The 21,345-nt window shown below is 45.0% G+C and overlaps 1 protein-coding gene and 1 long non-coding RNA gene across 4 annotated transcripts in view; one reads left to right on the forward strand and one right to left on the reverse strand.

Moving 5' to 3' along the window:
* Positions 1-20,650, forward strand: part of LOC129050385 (uncharacterized) — a 47,920-nt gene extending 27,270 nt beyond the window's left edge. For all 3 annotated transcript variants that reach the window (XR_008513965.1, XR_008513963.1, XR_010137370.1), the window contains 3 exons: positions 7,969-8,103; positions 16,035-18,366; positions 19,657-20,650. This is a non-coding gene — a long non-coding RNA (uncharacterized LOC129050385). The remainder of the gene's footprint in view (positions 1-7,968; positions 8,104-16,034; positions 18,367-19,656) is intronic.
* On the reverse strand, positions 11,105-18,065 carry LOC129050333 (golgin subfamily A member 6-like protein 7). Its single transcript, XM_054532334.2, has 8 exons — positions 17,890-18,065; positions 16,229-16,357; positions 15,066-15,116; positions 14,884-14,977; positions 14,695-14,801; positions 13,360-13,418; positions 12,890-13,031; positions 11,105-12,592 (listed from the first exon to the last, which is right to left on the reverse strand). The coding sequence occupies exons 1-8, from the start codon at positions 17,971-17,973 to the stop codon at positions 11,522-11,524; spliced, it is 1,737 nt and encodes a 578-aa protein (XP_054388309.1). The 5' UTR covers positions 17,974-18,065; the 3' UTR covers positions 11,105-11,521.
* Positions 20,651-21,345: the final 695 nt, after the last annotated feature.

Genomic DNA, 21,345 nt, shown 5'->3' on the forward strand with positions numbered 1-21,345 from the left:
TTAGCCAGGATGGTCTCGATCTCCTGACCTCATGATCCACCCGCCTCAGCCTCCCAAAGTGCTGGGATTACAGGTGTGAGCCACCGCACCCAGACTTGTGAGGTTTTAATATGAATTATAAAAGCTATGCTGGTTAGACAATTTGGAAAATGTTTCTTCTCCTGTTTCTGACAGAGTTTATGTAAGATGTGTGCTATTTCTTCCTTAAGCATTTGGAAAGAATTCACTTATTAAGCCATGTGAGACTGTATAGTTTTCTTTATAAGGTGTTTGATTACAGGTTCAATTACATATATATGAATATTCATTTTGGTAACCTGTGTTTGCTGAAGCAATTTGTTCATTATCTAAAATTTCAAAGTTGTTCTATTATTTATCTTTTTAATACTTGTAAGGTCTGTGGTTGGAGTTTGTGCTTTTTGTCTGTTTTCTTAATCAATCTTGCTGGGGGCCATCAGTTTTATTAGTGTTTCAAAAAAGCAGACTTTGATTTTATTCATCCCTTTAACATACTGAAAATGTTTTGCTTAATTTCCAAACTTATACTTCCACTGCGATTAAATATTTGTATAACTAAAACTCTTTGTATTTGTGTCCTCTCAATGATCATAAATATGATTAATTGTTATAAATATTGCTTCTGCACTTGAAAAGGATATGTATTCTGCATGTTGAGTGTAGTGTACCACGTATCTCAATTAGGTCCAGCATGTTAAATGCATCCTTTAACGATTCTATTTCCTTACTGATGTTTGTCTGTTTATTTTTCAGTGGCTGAGACACAGATATTAAAGTTTCCTACAATGATCGTCAACTTATTTCTTTTTTTCGTTTGTTAAGCTTTGTTCTGTGTGTTTTAAGGTTACCAGGCATAAACAAATTTAGAATTCCTTTTTCTCCCTGCTGGTTGCACCCTTTTATCATTAGGAAATACCCTCTTTATCTCTCACATAGCTCTTTCATTAGAGTTTTTTTTAATATGTAAAAGAAAATAAAGTCTTGGAACTGCCAAACCTGTTATGCTAAGGGAGACGTGAGTTTGGGAGCTGAGTCATCCAACACTACCATTCTTTCTCCCCAAAGAGAGAGCTGCCATTTCACAACCCTGTGTGATGGCATTAGACATAAGCCAGGTCCCCACTGCCACAAAAGGCCACGTACCTCTCCATATGGCCCCCCTTACAAATTGTTGACAGGGACATTCCTTGCTGGCCCCTAAATCTTTCAGGATCCATGTCCCCTTATAAAATAAGCATATGCCCATTTTAACCCTGGCTCTGCAACCTCAGTTGAAGACGTAAAACTGAGTTCTTTTCAATCTGGTACTGACATTGTTGATTACAGGCTTACCTTCCCAGGTACAGAACAAGAACATGAGATCAATCACTCTTCCACCTACCCTGAGATGGCTGCATAATTGACTCTTTCCTCCCTCTTTTCAGATGTTTACCTTATCTTATGTAAAATGAAGATTTACTGAGCACTAATTAGAGCTTCCTAAGAATGTAACCACCCCTTCACTGCCTGCTCCCCCTCCCTTTCTTCTCTCCTGCCTGCATTCTCCCCTTACGTGCTGAGTTCCCAAAACCCTCTTTGGAAAGCACAGGTCACAGGTGTTTCTGTGGCTTGTGTGTTTTTTCCGGGGGTGTCGTCAAATTGTGGCTCCACAAAGCTCTATTGATGGAGGCACTTGCCTCAGTCAGTCACTCATTTTTTGACTAACAGATATAAATCCAGTTACCCCTGTTTTTATTTACTTAGTCTTTGCTTTGTCAGTCTTTGACTGTCAATTTTTCTTTTTTAAAAATGAATTTTCTTGTGTATAGTTAAGGCTTACAACATGATGTTACAGGTTATATATAGATTGTAAAAAGATTCCTATACCGAAAGAAATTAACACACCAATCATTTCACATAGTTCTCCATTTCCTTGTTGCTTTTGTGGCAAGAGCAGTTGAAATCTACTCACTGAGCATGAATTTCCCATACAGAACAATTTTGTTCCCTGCAGTCCTCATGTCATACATTACATCTCTAGACTTGTTCATCCTTCATACCTGCTACTTTGTATCCTTTGGCCTCCATGTCCCCAATTCCTCCCCTCTCCTACCTCTCCTGGTAGACAATGTTTTACTCTCTATCCCTGTAGGTTTATTTATTTACATTTTTACATCCCATATATAAATGAGTTTACACAATATTTGATTTTCTGTGTATGCTTTATTTCACTAAGCATGACATCCTCCAGCCTCATCCATCTTGCAGCAAACGGCAAGACCTTGTTTGTTTCCCTGGCTGAATAATATTCCATTGTGTATGTGTGCCACAGACTCTTTATCCATTTATCCATTGATGGACACTTAGATTGTTTCCATATCTTGGCTATTGTGATTAAGGCTGCAATGAACATGAGAATACAGGTATCTTTACAAAGTAATGATTTCATTTCCTTTAGCTGTATGCCCAGAAGAGGGATTGCTGAGTCATATGGTAGTTCTATTTTTAATTTCTGTAGAAATCTTCATACTCTTTTCCGGAATGGCTGTATCAATCTACATTCTCATCCATAGAATGCAAAAGTTCCGATTTCTCCGCACTCTTGCCAACATTTATCTTTTGACTTTTTGATAATGGTCATAAGGGGTGTGAGGGGGTATCTCAGTGGGTTTGATTTGCATTTCCCTAATGATCTGCAATGCGGAACACCTTTCAGATACTCACTTCCTATTTTCATGTCTTCTTTAAAGAAAGGTCTCTTCAAGTTTTTTTTTTAAACATTTTAAAAATTGGGTTGTTTTGAGTTGTATCAATTATTTATATATTTTGGATTTTTTTTGAGACAGGGTCTTGCTCTGTTATGCAGACTGGAGTACAGTGGCACGGTCACAGCTTACTTGACCTTCTGGGCTCAAACACTCTCCCATCTCAGCCTCCCAAGTAGCTGTGACTACAGACGCACACCACCATGCCTGGCTAATATTTAAATGTTGTGTTGAGACGGTCTCACTATGTTGCCAGGCCTGGACTCAAACTCCTGGGCTCAAGTGATCCTCCCACCTCAGCTTCTGAAAGTGCTGGGATTAAGGAGTGAGCCACTGCACCTGGCTAAATGTTGGATATTTCCTCCTAATTGGCTGGGTGCAGTGGCTCACACTTGTAATCCCAGCACTTTGGGAGGCCGAGGCGCTTGGATCATTTGCAGTCAGGCGTTGGAGGCAAGCCTGGCTAATATGGTGAAACCCCATAATGGAGTTTTGGTTTCTTTAACTGGGAAATGAGGATCATGACCATCCCTGCCAAGCAGGAGAGGCGATGGGCTGATGTGTATTGTGAGTCCCAAGATGGTGAAACCCCGTTTCTACTAAAAATACAAAAATTAGCCAGGCATGGTGGTGGGCATCTATAATCCCAGCTACTTGGGAGGCTGAGGCAGGAGAATTGCTTGAACCTGGGAGGTGGAGGTTGCAGTGAGCCGAGATTGCACCATTGTACTCCAGCCTAGGCAACAGAGCAAGACTTCATCTCAAAAAAAAAAAAAATTCACTTCAATAAATGGTGACACCAGCTTTGCAAAGATGATAACGGTGAGAGAAGTCTAGCATGGCTGACTCCATCTTTCTTCCAGTCTCACGGGCCTGCTGTCTTTGCTCATTCCTGGGCATAGGCCAAATCAACCATGGGAGAAATTTAGTTCATAGTCTAACGTTGCCATTTCCAGTCCTCGGTGGTCCCTTCTTTACACTCCACACTTAGTTATCAATTTGTTACTCTGCTTTAAAATGTATGTATTTTTTTTGTAATCCCAGCTACTCGGGAGACTGAGGCAGGATAATCGCTTGAACCTGGGAGCTGGAGGTTGCAGTGAGCCAAGATCGCGCCATTGCACTCCAGCCTGGGCAACAGAATGAAACTCTGTCTCAAAATACTGTTTTTTTTTTTTTACTATGTCTAATGATGTTCTATAGAAGAAAGAGATGTAGCATGTGGTCACGCTGCTGTCTTGACAGTGGAATTTTTGTTGTTGCTGTTTTCTGTTTTGAGACGGAGTCTTGCTTTTGTGGCCTAGGCTGGAGTGCAGTGGCGCCTTCTTGGCTCACTGCAACTTCCACCCGGGTTCAAGTGATTCTCCCACCTCAGTCTCCTGAGTACCTGGGATTACAGGTGCACACCAGCACGCCCGGCCAATTTTTGAATTTTTAGTAGAGATGAGGTTTCACCATGTTGGTCAGGCTGGTCTCGAACTCCTGACCTCGTGATCCACCCGCTTCAGTCTCCCAAAGTGCTGGGATTATAGGCATGAGCCACATTTTTAGTAGAGATGCGGTATCACTGTGTTGGCCAGGCTGCTCTGGAACTCCTGACCTCAAGTGATCCTCTCACCTCGGCCTCCCAAAGTGCTAGGATTACAGATGTGAGCTACCACACCTAGCCGTATTTTGTATTTTTAGTAGACATGGGGTTTTGCTGTGTAGGCCAGGCTGGTCTTGATCTCCTGGGTGCAAGTGATCCTCCCACATTGGCCTCTCAAAGTGCTGGGATTACAGGCGTGAGCCACTACACCTGGCCAATGGGAGGTCTCGCTTCCCTTCTCTCCAGCATTCCATAAGCAATGTGTCTGGGCAGTATGTGTTCGATTTTCTCTGTGTCTACTTTGAACTGTACAGTAGTGAAAGGAAGAGTAGACAACCTTGAAGCTGATGTGGTGTGGTCTTGGAGCTGGTGGTGCTAACTACTCTTGGTTGTTTTCATACCCTCCAGTGACTTCATCCTGCTTTTGCTGTTGTAAAATGTTGTAATTTCTGCTCCTGAGAATAACTCTTCAGGTGTACTTAGGGTTCTTGTCTGCTTCCTGGTGACTGTCGAAGCTTTTCATCTTGAAGATGGGAGATGAGCAGTGTTCCAGTGTACTGAGTTTAAAATTAAGAATGTTGCATTTTTTTTAACGTGTAAAATTTATAGCCAGATGTAGGGTAGGGGTGGCCTACTTTCTCTAAAGGGCCAGATAGTAAATATTTTAAGGTCTCAATGGACCCTATGGTCTCTGTCATAGCCATGGGACCTTGCAGCTGTAGTGCCAAAGTAGCCACAGACAATACTGCGTCAGCGGGCAGGGGACGTTCATTCTGTAAAGTTGATTTATGGACACCAAAAGATGAAGTCCTCAGAATGTTTGCAAGTCACAAAATACTGTTTTTCTTTTGATTATTTTTCAATTATTAAAAAATATAAAATACAGTGGCCGGGCGTGGTGGCTCACACCTGTAATCCCAGCACTTTTAGAGGCCAAGGCAGGCGGATCACCTGAGGTCAGGAGTTCGAGACCAGCCTGGCCAACATGGTGAAACCCCATCTCCACTCAAAACAAAAAATTAGCCGGCCGTGGTGATGCACGCCTGTAATCCCAGCTCCTCGGAGGCTGAGGCACGAGAATCACTTGAACCTGGGAGAATCGCTTGAACCTGGAAGGCACAGGTTGTGGTGAGCCAAGACTGTCTCAAAAGAACAACAAAAGTAAAATACTTTCTCTGCTTTCAGACCATACACAAAGAGGCTGTGGGCTGGGTTTGGCCCCTGGGCTGTGGTTTGTGACACCACACACACACACACACACACACACACACACACACACACACACACACACACACACACACACACACACACACACACACACACACACACACACACACACACACACACACGTAGGGCAGAGTGTGGCATTTAGAGCCAGCACCTGTGTTCTCACCTGAGCTGTGTTTCTGGCTGGGTTCTACTCTGTATTCTGTGATCCGAGGTGTCTACCTTGGTAAACTGGAGACAACAAAGCCTGCCTCCTTCAAGGTTGTTTGTAAAGATTTAAAAGGGTAATGTATTGTTGTTAGGCCAGAGGCTTTGCATAGTACATGTTGGGTTATTTTCACTTTTTTTTTTTTTTTTTTTTGAGATGGAGTCTTGCTCTGTTGTATAGGCTGGAGTCCAGTGGCAAGATGCCAGCTCACTGCAACCTCTGACTCCCAGGTTCAAGCAATTCTCCTGCCTCAGCCTCTCGAACTGCTGGGATTACAGGTGGCTGCCACCATGCCGGGCCAATTTTGATATTTTTAGTAGAGATCAGGTTTCACCATGTTGGCCAGGCCGGTCTCAAACTCCTGATCTCAAGTGATCCGCCCACCTCGGCCTCCCAACGTGGTGGAATTACAGGCGTGAGCCACTGCATCTGGCCCGTTTTCACTTTCCATTAGCTGCTTTTTTCCCCCATTCATTTCCTACCTTCCTGTGTATGATTTCTGAATTAAATGTATTTCATGTCTTAACCTTCTGAATTGTTTGTTCTCTCATTTTCCATGTTGTTAAGGAAAATAAGAGGCTAAGTGAGACTTATTAAATGTGCATGTAGTTTCTCAGATCAAGATAAATGCTCACCTGTTGCCGAACGGGACTCTGCTCTTGCTTCACCCAGGATGCGTTTCCTAGTTCCTTCCTAGAGTGGGGCCACACCCTACTCCAGCCCTCCAGTCCCAGCTCCCTGCTCTGACATGATTCCACCAGACTATTCCAGCTGTCCTCCCTGGACCTAGATATTTTCCTTTTTTTTTTTTTTTTTTCTGAAAGGCAGTCTCACTCGGTGGTCCAGGCTGGAGTGCAATGGCATGATCTCAGCTCACTGCAACCTCCGCCTTCCAGGTTCAAGCCATTCTCGTGCCTCAGCCTCCCAAGTACCTGGGATTACAGGCATGTGCCACCAAGCCTGAGTAATTTTTGTGTTTTTAGTAGAGACAGGGTTTCACCATGTTGGCCAGGCTGGTCTCGAACTCCTGACCTTGTGAATTGCCCGCCTCGGCCTCCCAAAGTGCTGGGATTACAGGTGTGAGCCACCGCACCCAGCCAACATTATTTTAACTAAAAAACTTATATGAAATTTATTTTATTGTGGTATGTAGTTCAGTAAATTTTGACTTCTATAGATTCATGTAACCCCCATCATCATCAGGATGGAGAAGTTTCATCACCCTGAAAGCTCTCTTGTGCTGCTCCTTTTTATCACGTGTTCCCTGGCCTCATACCCTGGCAACCACTGATCTGTTCTCCATCAGTATAGGGTATTCTTTTTGAGAATATCATGTGAGTGGAACCATATTTTAAGTAACGTTTTGAAACAATCTTCATTTACTCCCAGTTATATGTTTGAGGTTTATCTGCTGTTCTGTGTATTGATAGTTCTTTTTATTGCTGACTAGTATCTCGTCATGTGCATGTACAACATGGTGTTTATCCATTCTGCTACTGTAGGACCTTGTGGTTGTTTCAATTTTTCTTTCCCAATTGTAATCCTGCTGTGAGCATTTCTGTACAGATTTTGTGTGAATATAGTTTCCATTTCCCTAGGATAAAGACCTAGTAGTGTGAAAGTTGGGTCATGTGCTGAACTGTTTTCCAAAGTGGCTGTTTTAGTTTGCCTTCCCGCTGGCAATCTGTCACGTTTCTGTTGCTCTGTGTCTTTGTTAGCACTTGGTGTTATCAGTGTTTTTTAGTTGAGCCATTCTAACAAGTCTAGTGGGATCTCGTTGTGGTTTTAATTGCACTTCCATAATGGCTAACGATGCTGAATATCATGTTCTTCTTTGCCACTCTTGTATCCTCTGTGAAGTTTCTGTTCAGATCTTTTGCACAGAAAAACTTGTATCATGGAACCAGTAAAATAACCAAGGAGAGGTTGATTAAAGTTCTGTTTATAACCCTACAAGATTCCTGCCCTAGGGATATGGGATGGCTGAACATAGGACACTGACACTGGACAGATGAAGTAGCAGTTTATTAGTCACACATGCTCACAGCCCTGGGGGTGGGGGACACCGCATGCCATTCAGTTAACGATGTGTGTTGTAACTTTTCGGGGAGGGACATTTGCAGAGACTAACGGTATGACATTCTGAAAAGCAGTTACAGATTAAAAAATCTTTAATTCTGCAGATGATAGTGTCGAACCAAGTGGAACAAAGAAAGAAGATCTGAATGACAAAAAGAAAAAAGATGAAGAAGAAACTCCTGCACCTGTATATAGGGCCAAGTCAATTCTGGACAGCTGGGTATGGGGCAAGCAACCAGGTAATCTTCTGAGTTTTGGCACTTTGAAAAGCTTGATCTGATGCTCCTTTTCTAAATGACTTGGATGGATTATTTGTATTTTTTCATAACAATTTTAAAAATGTAATTTAAAAAATTTACATATTGTGGTAAAATATACATACCATAAAACTTGCCGTTTTAATCATTTTTATGTGTACAGTTCATTGGCATTAAGTATATTCGCATTATTGCCCAGCCATCACCACCATCCATCTCTACAACTTTTGCCTTTTCTCTGACTGAAACTCCGTATCCATGAAACACTAACTCCTTGTGTCCCCAAGCAACCACCATTCTACTTTTGTCTCAGAATTTGACTATTCAAGGTGTCTCCTATAAGGGGAGTCATGCGGTATTTGTCCTTTTGTGACTGGGTTATTGAACTTCTTAGGTGTTTGGGGTTCATCCACATGCATCAGAATTTTCTTTTAAAGGCTCAGTACTAGTCCATTATATATGTAAGCCACATGTTATCCCTTCATCAGTGGGCAATCAGGTTGCTTTCGTCTCTTGACTGTTGTAATGCTGCTATGAACATTGGTTTACAAGTGTCTTGAGTGTCTGCTTTTCATTCTTTGTGTCTATACCTAGGAGTGGAATTGGTCAATAATGTGGAATGCTTACATGTTTATTTATTTTTTTTGAGACAGCGTCTCGCTCTGTTGCCCAGGCTTGAGTGCAGTGGCGCCATCTCAGCTCACAGCAAGCTCCGCCTCTCAGGTTCACGCCATTTTCCTGTCTCAGCCTCCGGAGTAGCTGGGACTACAGGCGCCCCCCACCATGCCTGGCTAACTTTTTTGTATTTTTAGTAGAGATGGTTTCACCGTGTTAGCCAGGATGGTCTCGATCTCCTGACCTCGTGATCCACCCGCCTCAGCCTCCCAAATTGCTGGGATTACAGGTGTGAGCCACCATGCCTGGCCAATAATGTGGTAGTTTTATGTTTAACTTATTATTGTTGTTTTTAAGGTTGGGTCTCACTCTGTTGCTCAGGCTGGAATGCATTGACGTAATCATAGCTCATTGCAGCCTTGAACTCCTGGGCTCAAGTGACCTTCTTCCCTCAGCCTCTCAAGTAGCTAGGACTAGAGGTGCAGGGAATTTCTCATCTTCTCTCTACTGCCTCTGAGTTGGAGATATCAGAGGGAGCCATGGCCCACTGTAAAGTAACACAATGTCCCCACCCACAGGGTTAGAACCCCTCTTCTGGAGGCAGCTCTGAGGGGAGCAGTCACATGTGGAGAGTGCAGGGCTCTGTGTCCAGATGGGGGAAGGGGGTTACCAAGGGGGTTGACCCCCCTCTGGCCAGGTGGCTGCCTTCTGACACACCAGTCTGTCTCTCTAGCACAGTGGCCCCCACACACCCAGCCTGTCAAACCTACAGCCCTCAAGAAGACTTTGGCCAAATCCATGAGCTGCTCCCTCTGTTAAGAAGGAAGCACAGCTGAAGCATGAGGAGGGCGGTAGAGCGTGTATGCTCTGGCCCATCTCCCCACAGTCTGACCAGAAGGAAGGGTCCTTTCAGCCAGGCTTGCCCAGGCTGGGGTTGGAGTGTCAGTATCGAGCCAATGTCTTCTTGCTTAATGGGTGAGCCCAGCTGCTCCCGTGTAGGTGCCACCATAGTGAGGGTGAACCAGCAGGAGGCTCCGCAGCACTTTCAGGCTCAAGCTGCCTGGTGAGATCTACTCTGTGGGCTCTGTAGGCTGGTAGAGGCTTCCAGGAGGAGGAGGGGATGCAGCCATCAGTCCCCACTCCTGGGAGTCGTATTTCTGAAAGCTTGGGTATACAGTAAATATTAGGCTGTGGGCTGGTTTATCTATGGATTTCATGTGGGAGGGTTATAGGTACAAGCAGTTTAAAGATGGAAATTTTGAGAGAGCAGGCAGGGATTTAGTGCCGGGTAAGGCAAGCAGTCTTGTCAAAGTAGCTCTTTTGGGGAGGCCAGAATCCTGTACCAATGTCCTCAGCAGGTTCATCAGCTGCTGGGGGAGTGCCGGACAGGATGAAAGCACAGGAGAACTTTCTGGATGATAGAAATGTTCCATATCTTCAAAGGAGGTGTGTTACATGGGTAATACATTTGTTAAAAGTCATCAAAATGTAAACCAGATCTGTGCATTTCATGGAATATAAAATACCTCAAATCAGAAATATTTTTAAAAAGACAGATGGGCTGGATGCAGTGGCACATGCCTGTAATCCCAGCACTTGGGGAGGCTGAGGCGGGTAGATCACCTGAGTCAGGAGCTCGAGACCAGCCTGGACAACATAGTGAAATCCCGTCTCTACTAAAAATATAAAAATTAGCCAGGGGTGGTGGCACATGCGTGTAATCCCAGCTACTTGGGAGGCTGAGGCAGGAGAATTGCTTGAACCCAGGAGGCGGAGGTTACAGTAAGCAGAGATTACACCACTGCACTAGAGCCTGGGCAACAGAGCGAGACTCCATCTCAAAAAAAAAAAAAAGTTTTCAACATTCATTAAAGGCAGAATAGCTTGTTATAGATTAGCCTCCCCACAGGAACAGTTAGAAAAACTGGACAAAATTGTGTCCCCCCTCACCATCAAAAACAATTGTTGGAAGGTAATTGGAGACCTCAGCCAGGACTTGAGTGACCAGGCCTAGGAGGTGACCCTGACAGTCTGTAGTGCTTTCCCCCATTTGGTGATTGGTCAACAGTGGAGGGCTAAGAGGCTAAGAAACTGAGTATGAAGTGATAGTTAAGAGGCTGGAGAGCCTAGCTGAATGTTTGGCACTCTCACAGGGCTGAAATGACATAATGAGAATTTGGGTCCCAGTAAGGAGATGGGACCTTGGTGGGGATCCTGGAAGGGCCACCCCTAAGAATCCAAAAGAATAAAAAATAGACCAGCTGTCACAAAAACTAAAACCTGCTTTGAGCCAGCTTAGTCCCAAACTAGATGAAGGTGATCTGCTTGAACGCCAATTGTGTGCCATAAAGTCAAAGTCAATACTCTCTGGAGGCAGATAAAAGTTAACTAGGCATGCCATAAGACAAGACAACACAAGACTAAACGAGAAAGACCAAGAAAAAAAAAAATAGAAACATACATAGATATTAGAGTCCTCAAGTAGAATTTTTTTCTTTTTTTTTTTTTTTTTTTTGAGATGGGAGTTTCACTCTGTCAGCCAGAGAGGAGTGCAGTGGTGTGATCTCGGCTCACTGCAACCTCAGCCTCCCACGTAGCTGGGATTGGTGATCCCCCCGCCTAGGCCTCCCAATGTGCTGTGATTACAGGTGCCGGCCACCGTGCCCGGCCAGTATTTTGCCACAATTTAAAATAAATTTTCTTTTTTCAAGTTTGTTCTCAGACGATATTCACAAGGTCACGTGGTGGCTTACACTTCTGTAGGCCTTGTTGACAGTGCCGGCTTTTAGATACTGATGATCTTCATCTTTCTCTTGTCTCCTCGGTAGAAGAATGGGATGCAGGAGGTGCTGCCTAAGACTGGGCACTCCTGGGCATTCTTCCTTCCACCAAGCAGCTGCATCATCTGCTGTGCAGTGCAATTGTCATCAGGAGAACCCTCCGTGGCCTCTCGTGCAGGCTTCACGCTGCCAGGGTGGCTCGTATCATACAGATCTTCGGAGGGAGGGAGGCAGGGCTCTGAGCACCGCTCCTCCTGCATCTTCTGCTCTCCCGTCCTCTCCTTCTCCCGCATCTTCTCCACCTGCCCCCGCATCTTCTCCTCCTCCTCCTGCATCTTCTCATCCTGATCCCACAGCCTCTCCTCCTTAAATCGCAGCCTCTCGTCCTGCTCCCTCATCTGCTCCTCCTGCATCCGCATTTGCTCCTCCAGCTCACACATCTGCTCCTCCTGCTTCCGCATCTGCTCCTGCTTCCGCATCTGCTCCTCCTTCTCCTGCATCTGCTCCTCCTGCTTCCGCATCTGCTCCTCCTGCTTCCGCATCCGCTCCTCCTGCTTCTGCATCTGCTCCTCCTGCTTCCGCATCTGCTCCTCCTGCTTCCGCATCTCCTCCTCCTGCTTCCGCATCTGCCCCTCCAGGTCGCGCATATGCTCCTCCTGCTTCATCATCTGCTCCTCCTGCTTCCGCATCTCCTCCTCCTGCTTCCGCATCTGCCCCTCCAGGTCACACATATGCTCCTCCTGCTTCATCATCTGCTTCTCCTGCTCCCACATCTGTTCCTCCTGCTTCATCATCTGCTCCTCCTTCTTCTGCATCTCCTCCACCTGCTTCCGCATCTGCCCCTCCAGGTCGCACATATGCTCCTCCTGCTTCCGCATCTGCTTATCCTGCTCCCACATCTGCTCCTCCTGCTTCCGCATCTGCTCCTCCAGCTCGCGCAGCTCCTTCTCCTGCTTCCGCAGCCTCTGCTCCTGTCTCCACATCTTCTCCTCCTGCTTCCGTAGCTTCTCCTTCTGATCCCGTAGCTCCTCCTCCTGATTCCACATCTTCTCCTCCTGCAAAGTGTTGGTTTGAACCTCAAAAGGAAATAGACTCATAAGCTAGGTATATAAATGTAATCTATAAAATAACGGTTTTAGTCTATGATTCTTTAAAAAGAAATTTTAAGCCCTAACCCTGAGGTTTTCTGATTTCCCAGGCATGGTCCCAATTTGTAGATTTTTAGCACACTCTAGAGGATTCTATGGTGGGACCAGAACAAGGACCCAAATTTTCCAGCTCTTGGCTGGAGCCTCCCCATACCCTGCATGATCCCTAGACCATGGTCCCAGCTGGATGGGGCTCCCACACCCCCCGGGGCTGCCGCTGGTCACCTGTGGCAGCAGGATTTTGCCCGTCTCCAGTTTCCTTTTTAGCTCCTTGATGTGGAGCTGGATCTCAGACTTTTCAGTTTCTACGAGTCGAAGTTTTTCTTGTAGTTTGGCATTTTTCTCCTTCAGCTCCTCATTGGTTATGCTATGGCAGGAGGCAATAGAGAAAGGAATGAACGAAGAACAGAAAGGACCGCTTTGGTGATCGACCCTCTACCCTCGCCCCACAACCACAGAACCGTGGCACTAGAAGGGACCCAGGAATTAAAAGTCCCAGGTGGCAGGCCAGAGAGAAGACATGAGTTGCCTGAGGCTACCCCATGAGTCAGTGGCACAGCCGGCACTGGAGCTTCCCTGTGCACACATGCAAACCTGTATGACCCCCTGCCATGCTCACCTGTACCCCCCACCTCCCAGCACACCACCCATGCTAAGGGCTCTCAGACCTCCCATCCCACCTTCCCCTATCCTACGTGTTCCTGTACAGCTCCAGACTCAAAGCGTCCCTCTCCTTTGTTAACTCCTTGATATACTGCAAATAGAGAAAGGTCAAGTCAGGATACAGCAGGCAGAGGAGCAGCTGACCGACCAGTGATGACAGCTACAGTGACTACTCCACAGTAACACTTGCTCCCTCTCAATCCCACCTGACATGTTCTCAAGGCATTTCCAAGTCCATGGTATAATTTTTTTTTCTTTTTCTTTTTTTTTTTTTTTTGAGATGGAGTTTCGTTCTTGTTGCCCAGGCTGGAGTGCAATGGCACAATCTCACCGCACGGCAACCTCTGCCTCCTGGGTTCAAGTGATTCTTCTCCTCAGCCTTCTATGTAGCTGGGATTACAGGCATGTGCCACCACACCTGGCTCTCACTTGTTTTTCAAAGAACTCAGTAAGGGTGGAAGGGACAGGGAAAAAGACTGAATTGTTAGCTGGCTAACAGGGGCCCAGAGAGATGAGAAAATTTTACTATTACTGTATACAGCATTATTACAGTAATGCTGCTATTGCTATTATTACTACCACTGTTGGAAACTTTATTGAGTGCTTCACCAGGCCCTAAGCTAACAATCCCATTTAATCCTCACCACCACCATAGGAGACAGTTATCATTATCACCTCTATTGTGTAGATGAAAAACATGGGGTATTAAAGGTTAAGTGCTTGCCTAAGATCACTTAGAGCTGGGATTTCAACACCCAGGTATATCTGATTCTCTAAACCCATTCTTTTGGTGGGGGTAGGGGCACAGATAAGGAGGAGGAAATTAATCCTTTGTTGATTTTTGAAAGAACGATACATTGGCATAGTCCAAACCTCAGAAGGTACAGAAGGGAAATATCTCCCCCCAATACTGTTCCTCTCGCCTGAGTTTTTTATGAATCCTTACAAACATGTTTTATGTATATTACCATAATACGTACACACACAGAGACACACACACACACGTACATGTGTTCCCTCTCTCTACACAAATGGTAACATACTAAAGATACTCTTCTGTACCTTCATGGTACAAGTACCCTAATCCCCACCAAGGATTTGACCAAGGGCACAGCCAAGTATGGGCAGGGTGGGCACTTGGCCTCGGAGCTCTGTGTCCAGTGCTTGCTCCCCACAGCGCCCCGCAACTCACTCACAGCAGCTGACCCAGCCCCAACCTGCCTCTAACAACCACATACAAAAGCAGCAAGAAATGGCCCATGCTGTCTTCTGGGCAGGACACTGCATCCTGCAGAAGGGACCTTTAGGCTCATTCCTCCATCTGTGAAGCTGGGCTCCCAGGGGACGGGGTAGATGGTTGGACTCACACTGTCCGCCTTCTTGTGCTGTGTGGACACAGCAGAGAGAGCCCGCTGTAACTCTCTTGCAAAGTTCCAGGAATGATGCAGGCATCCTGCCAGATCCTTGGATTCTTCTGGAATGAGAGAGTTTGAGATGCAGCCCAAAGGCCTGTGAAAATGCCAGGTTGAAGGAAGATGGGGTGCCCAGATTCCCACCTTCAAATTTCCTAGCAGCATCCTGGCTGTAATAGAGCGCTGTCTCCAGTTCAGTTTTCTGACACATAAGGATTCGTATGGTATGATCCTGGGCCTTTGGGAGAAAAGACAAGCAAGTGCTGAAAGAGAAGCAAAGAAACCTTCTCCAGATGACAGGAGGGAACTTCACACCCTCCACTCACCTCTAGCTGCCTCCTTAGGGCTTGCTGATATTGGTGGCTTTCCTGCTTTTCCTATAGGAAGAGGAAGACAGAGCTCTTACTAGAGGGAGGCAGAGATGGCACAGCAAGAGACATGCCCCCAGAATGGCACCACTGCCCCAGGACAGGCCCACCCATGGGACCAGGTTATCAGGGACCCTGTGGGGATGGGGTGGAATCTGGGAGGTGAGCCTTCCTCCCCGTACTGGGAGTAGGCGAGACGAGACTGGGGCCTCTACATCTGAGTGCCCCCGAAACCCAGCAGTCATGTCGTGAGCAAAGAAAGAAACCATGTTACTTCTTTCAGCTGAGCTCGGTTCTGTTGTTTCTGTGGGGAGAGTCAAAGGAAGGTGACTGAGGGTAGCCCCTCGATTCTATTCCCCAGGCCAGGAAGCGGTAGGCAGGGGTCAGGAATGGATTTTAAGGGCAAAGTTCTTAGACCCAATGGGAACACGAACTGATCAACTCTCCTTAATGCCCAAAGAAAAAGGATTTGAGTCTTTATTGGTTTTTGCCCACAGCCACAATACTGAAAGTCTGAAACTAGATTCTCCAGAAAAGACAGTAACAGAAACCTTCAGACATGGAATGTGAGAAAAGCCCACCCTTCTGCTAGCTTGTGATTTAGAAAGATGTGTTCATTCAACAAGCATTGAGCAAGCACATAGGGGCCACGGACAGTTCTTCCCAGCTGGGATATAGGACGGAAAAGGCAGACAGGAGCCCTTGGCCCCAAGGTTTCCATTCTAGTGAATCTTTAAATCCCAGAGTCTCAGCAAACAGAAACCTCTAATACTCTAACTCTACCTCCTCAGGAAATGGAAGCCCAAAGAGGAGAGGAGTTTACAGCAGGCCCTGGACTAGAGATTAACACAACAACAACAACAACAACAACAAATCTGATTTAAGCTTCACACATGTAAGTAAAACATTACCACCCCTATTTTACAGATGTGAAAAGAGAGGTCCAAAGAACTCAAGCAATTTGCCATAAATCGTGTCCCTCGCAGATGGAGAGAGAGGTAGGATTCAAACCCAGAATTCTTAACCAGTACCCAGCAGTTCTTCCTTCCACAATCTCAACAGTTACCCTCGACTTCCCCTTGTGCCCCTTGTCCTCAGGAGACCAGCCAGCCAAGACTCACATCCTCAGGTGAATGGTAACCACCAGAAGTGGTTTTCTCAGGGTTAGTGCCATTATTTATTTTCTTCTGTTTGCTGTCGGTTGCTCCGGTACCAGCACCAGCACTGTTCCACTGATGATCATCTGTAAACTGTGGAAAAGGGGAGCAGTGATACTCATGAGAACTACAAGCTCCTACAGTCACTTTACAGTTTATACAAAATACTCTTATAGACTATCTGATTTAATGCCACCGACAACTGTACAAGGTGTTGTTGCAATCACTTAGTGACTGAGAGAGATTGATACCATGGCTAAAAGAAAGGCAATAATGGAACCGAAACTCATTCTTCTGCCTCCGAGCTCTGGGATTTTGCCACAAATCCGCAGCTGCCAGGGACCAAAACCAGAGGCAGAGGTAGAAAAGTAAAAGTCACGTATCCTCAGGGCAGAAGGCAGCCTTTCTGTTAAATCTGGGAATTGAACAGAAAGAGGACAACCCAAGCTTCATTTTGGAGAGAAGTCTGCTAGTCTCTTAGAAATATATGTGTGACTGTCATCCCTAAGAACATTAATGTTTTGTCTCTCTCAAGAGAATCAAGGGAAAGTGATGCTTCAGAAAGATGCCCCATATGTATCCTGTGGCACTGAAAGTACCCCAGGTTGAGATGAGATGAGGAAGATTCAAATTGTCAAGTTCAGTTTCCCAAGGTCTCTTCCACAGAAGATGAGCAAATCTCACTTCAAAGATCACTGACTGATGGGCACTCTGGTGCCAGAACCATGGAGAATTCAAATATGAGGTGGAGAACTTAGGAAAAACTGTTGAAGTCTCTCTGGAGAGTAGAAGCCTGGGAGAAAACCAAACCAAACCCGTCCTCCCATTGCCACCCAGAGACACTGTCAACATTTTGAGTTCACAAGGGAGGTGTAGGCTTTTCAAACAGTCAACTTCTGTGTTAAGGGAGTAAGGCAGCCTGAAACTTCTTGATCCTAGGTCACATGGTCCCCACTCCCCTTCCAGATGGAAATTTGTGCTGCAACCAGCGTAACCAGAAACGGGGTGAGAACACTTAGGGGATGGGTCCTAAGATCAAAGGCCAGTCTTGCAGCAGTAATGACAGTTCCTAGAGGGACTGTGCCATCAGTACATTCCACTCCTCCGTGGGGTGGTGGGGGACGGGTGACATCAGTGCTATGCCCAAGTTGCCTCTTTGAGATTGGGTTGGGGTTCGCAGGGTTGGGACCCAGGTACTTGGAGACATGAGCCCAAACAGCCCAAGGAGGTCAGCCATGGGGCAGCGGTAGGCAAGGGCAGAGTATGGAGTGGGGAGCCCCAGGAGTCACCTGCCCAAAGTCACCCTGGGCTGACTGGTGAGGGCAGGTGCTGGGGCATCCAGTTCCTTGGAAACATGAACCTGAAGGGCCCAGGGAGGTCAGTTTTCAGGCAAGAGGAGGTGAGGGCAGAGTACAGAGCAGAGAGTCCCTTGAGTCACCCGCTCAAAGTCAGGTGAGGGCAGGGGTTGGGGCTGACACAAGATTTTGGTTGAGGGAGCCCAGAGGCATTGGGGGGGCCCAGCCTGGTGTACCTCTGGAGTGACACGGACTCTGACAGCTGTTCTGCCATCAGAGGGGGCCTGGGGTTGGGTTGGGGTTGGGGTGCCGCAATCCTATGCGTTTTACCTTTTCCTTGGCCTCAGGCAATTTGCTCTGTTGGTTTTTCTCTGACATCATGGGGAGGGGAGGGAGGTGGGGTTGGGGCCACATTGGCGTGATCCAGGCAACGGCAGTGATATGCCTCCAGTCACGTACCACGCAGCTGTGTGACTGAGCCACAGGAGGCGTCACCAGGGTCACACTAGAATGCAGAATAGGGGCGTGGCCTTAATGCTCCAAGCCCATTGGTCAATGAGAAAGATGAAAGGGAAAGGAGGCGGGGTCAAGCAGCCACGTGTCATGAAGGTCCTGTGATGTCACAAGGAAAGGCGCCCATGCAACTGCTGTCCCCAGCCACTCTGGGAGAGGGGTGGGGCTGGCTTTCACTTTCTGAGCTTTAAAACTTTATCACCTTAATTGAGATACAAATCCTATTATAATGGAAAATTTACAGCATGCTTGATGATTAATAAAGCTGACTATATTATCCAACATTCCAATAAGGTAAAATAATCACAATAATTTCTCTTTTTTGGAAAAAGTTTCTCATATTCTCCTACATTATTAAGGGTTTTTTTTGTTTTGTTTTTTTTTTTTGAAACTAGAGACATGTCTAATATATTTAAAAACACAAAGCTTTTGAGGTGGGTGTGATGGCTCATGCCTGTAAACCCAGCACCTTGGTAGGCTGAGATGGGTGTATCACCTGAGATCAGCAGTTCAAGACCAAAATGTTAGTATTTTAGTGTGTATTTTACTATTTATTTTAGTATTTAATACATCATTTAGGGCTACTTGTAGCCGCAGAAAGAATAAATCTGATTCAGTGACTTAAAGAAATATAGATTTCATTTTTGTCACTTACAACGTGCAGAGGAAGGCAGTCCAGGGTTCTTTTCAGTTTCCTGATACTTTCTTAGCCATGTTTTTATTCTTTTGGTTACAATGTGGCTGCTGTTTTTCCAGGCCTTGGATTGCCTTCCAAGGAGGGATAGAAGAAAGGTCAAAAGGCTGAGTCTGTCTCTTTTTAGCTGAAAAATGTAGATTTCTCAAAAATTTTAAGATTATACTGCAATTCAATTTTCATTCTTTTTTTTTTTTTTGAAACACAGTCTTGCTCTGTTGCCAGGCTGGAGTGCAGTGGCACAATCTCGGCTCACTGTCACAACATCCGCCTCCACTGTTCAAGCGATTCTTCTGCCTCAGCCTCCCTAATAGCTGGGAATACAGGCATGTGCTACCACGCCCGGCTCATTTTTTTTTATTTTTAGTAGAGACAGGGTTTCACCATGTTGGCCAGGCTGGTTTTGAACTCCTCCAGAACTTGTGATTTGCCCACCTCTGCCTCCCAAAGTGCTGGGATTAGAGGCGTGAGCCACCGTGCCCGGCCTGCAATTTTCATCTTTTGGCTGCAAATAAGTTATGTCACTATTTTCAGCTTGGGGAGTGTTTAGCTCACATATTGCTTCCTCTCTGTTGACAGGTTTTAAGATTTATGAATAGGTACTGAATTTTATCAACTGCTTTTTTCTTTCTTGATTGAGCAATGTTTTTTCTTATCTTTTTATGTTGATAAGGTAACTTAACAGTGATTGGCTTTTGAATGTTTAACATTGCACTTCTGGAATTAAATCAACTTTGTTGTGATATGTGATTAATACCATATTATGTGTGGTTGAGATGGGCTTGCTCATATTTCATTTGGTAATTTTGTACTTAACGCTCACAAGAGAAAGTGGAGTCTAAGTTTTTCTTCTGTTTTTTTTTTTTTTTTTTTTTTTTTTGGCCATGGAGTCTCGTCCTGTTGTCCAGGCCGGAATGCAGTGGCATGATCTTGGCTCATTGCAAGCTCCGCCTTCCGGGTTCACACCATTCTCCTGCTTCAGCCTCCTGAGCAGCTGGGACTATAGACGCCCACCACCACGCCTGGCTAATTTATTGTATTTTTTAGTAGAGACGGGGTTTCACCCTGTTAGCCAGGATGGTCTCAATCTCCTGACCTCGTGATCCACCCTCCTCGGCCTCCCAAAGTGCTGGGATTACAGGCATGAGCCACTGCGCCCAGACTTGTGAGGTTTTAATACATAGTATTAAAGCTATGCTGTTTAGACAATTTGAGAAATGTTTCTTCTCCTATTTCTGACAGAGTTGATGTAAGATGTGTGCTATTTCTTCCTTAAGCATTTGGAAAGAATTCACTTATTAAGCCATGTGAGACTGTAGTTTTCTTTATAAGGTGTTTAATTACAGGTTCAATTACATATATTTGAATATTCATTTTGGTAACCTGTGTTTGCCGAATCAATTTGTTCATTTTATATAAAATTTCAAAGTTGTTCTATTATTCATTTATCTTTTTAAATATTTATAAGGTCTGCAGTTAGAGTTTCTGCCTTTTGTCTGTTTTCTTAATCAGTCTCGCTGGGGGCCATCAATTTTATTAGTGTTTCAGAAAAGCAAACTTTGATTTTATTCATCCCTTTACCATACTGAAAATGTTTTGCTTAATTTCCAAACTTATAGTTCCACTCTGATTAAATATTTGTATAACTAAAACTCTTTGGAATTTGTGTCTTCTCAATGATCAAAAATATGGCTAATTTTTATAAATATTGCTTCTCCACTTGAAAAGGATATGTATTCTGCATGTTGAGTGTAGTGTACCACGTCTCTCAATTAGATCGAGCGTGTTAAATGCATCCTTTAATGATTCTATTTCCTTACTGATGTTTGTTTATTTTTCAGTGGCTGAGACACAGATATTAAAGTTTCCCACAATGATCGTCAACTTATTTCTTTTTTTCGTTTGTTAAGCTTTGTTCTGTGTGTTTTAAGGTTAAGTTACCAAGCATAAACACATTTAGAATTCCTTTTTCTCCCTGCTGGTTGCACCCTTTTTTCATTGGAAATACCCTCTTTATATCTCTCACATAGCTCTTTCATTAGAGTTTTTTTAATATGTAAAAGAAAATAAAGTCTTGGAACTGCCAAACCTGTTATGCTAAGGGAGACAAGTTTGGGATCTTAGTCATGCAACACTGCCATTCTTTCTCCCCAAAGAGATAGCTGCCATTTCACAATCCTGTGTGATGGCATTAGACATAAGCCAGGTCCCCACTACCACAAAGGCCACGTACCTCTCCATATGGCCCCCCTTACAAACTGTTCACAGGGACATTCCTTGCTAGCCCCTAAATATTTCAGGATCCATGTCCCCCTATAAAATAAGCATATGCCAGTTGTAACCCTGGCTCTGCAACCTCAGTTTAAGACGTAAAACTGAGTTCTATTCAATCTGACACTGACAATGTTGATTATAGGCTTATCTTCCCAGGTACAGAACAAGAAAATGAGATCAGTCACTCTTCAGGCTACCCTGAGATGGCTGCATAATTGACTCTTTCCTCCCTCTTTTCAAATGTTTACCTTATCTTTGTAAAAGAAGATTTACTGAGCACTAATTAGAGCTTCCTAAGAATGTAA

This window comes from Pongo abelii, chromosome 16, assembly GCF_028885655.2.
Source record: "Pongo abelii isolate AG06213 chromosome 16, NHGRI_mPonAbe1-v2.0_pri, whole genome shotgun sequence".
NCBI lineage: Eukaryota > Metazoa > Chordata > Mammalia > Primates > Hominidae > Pongo > Pongo abelii.

Excerpts from the sequence above, each read along its gene's own strand:
- LOC129050333 (XM_054532334.2), bottom strand. The coding sequence starts at position 17,973 with ATGTGGCCCCAACCCCACCTCCCTCCCCTCCCCATGATGTCAGAGAAA. Across the intron at positions 16,358-17,889 it reads TGCCTGAGGCCAAGGAAAAG|TTTACAGATGATCATCAGTG; the intron begins GTAAAACGCATA and ends CCTTTTCCACAG. Across the intron at positions 14,802-14,883 it reads TGCTGCTAGGAAATTTGAAG|AAGAATCCAAGGATCTGGCA; the intron begins GTGGGAATCTGG and ends CTCTCATTCCAG.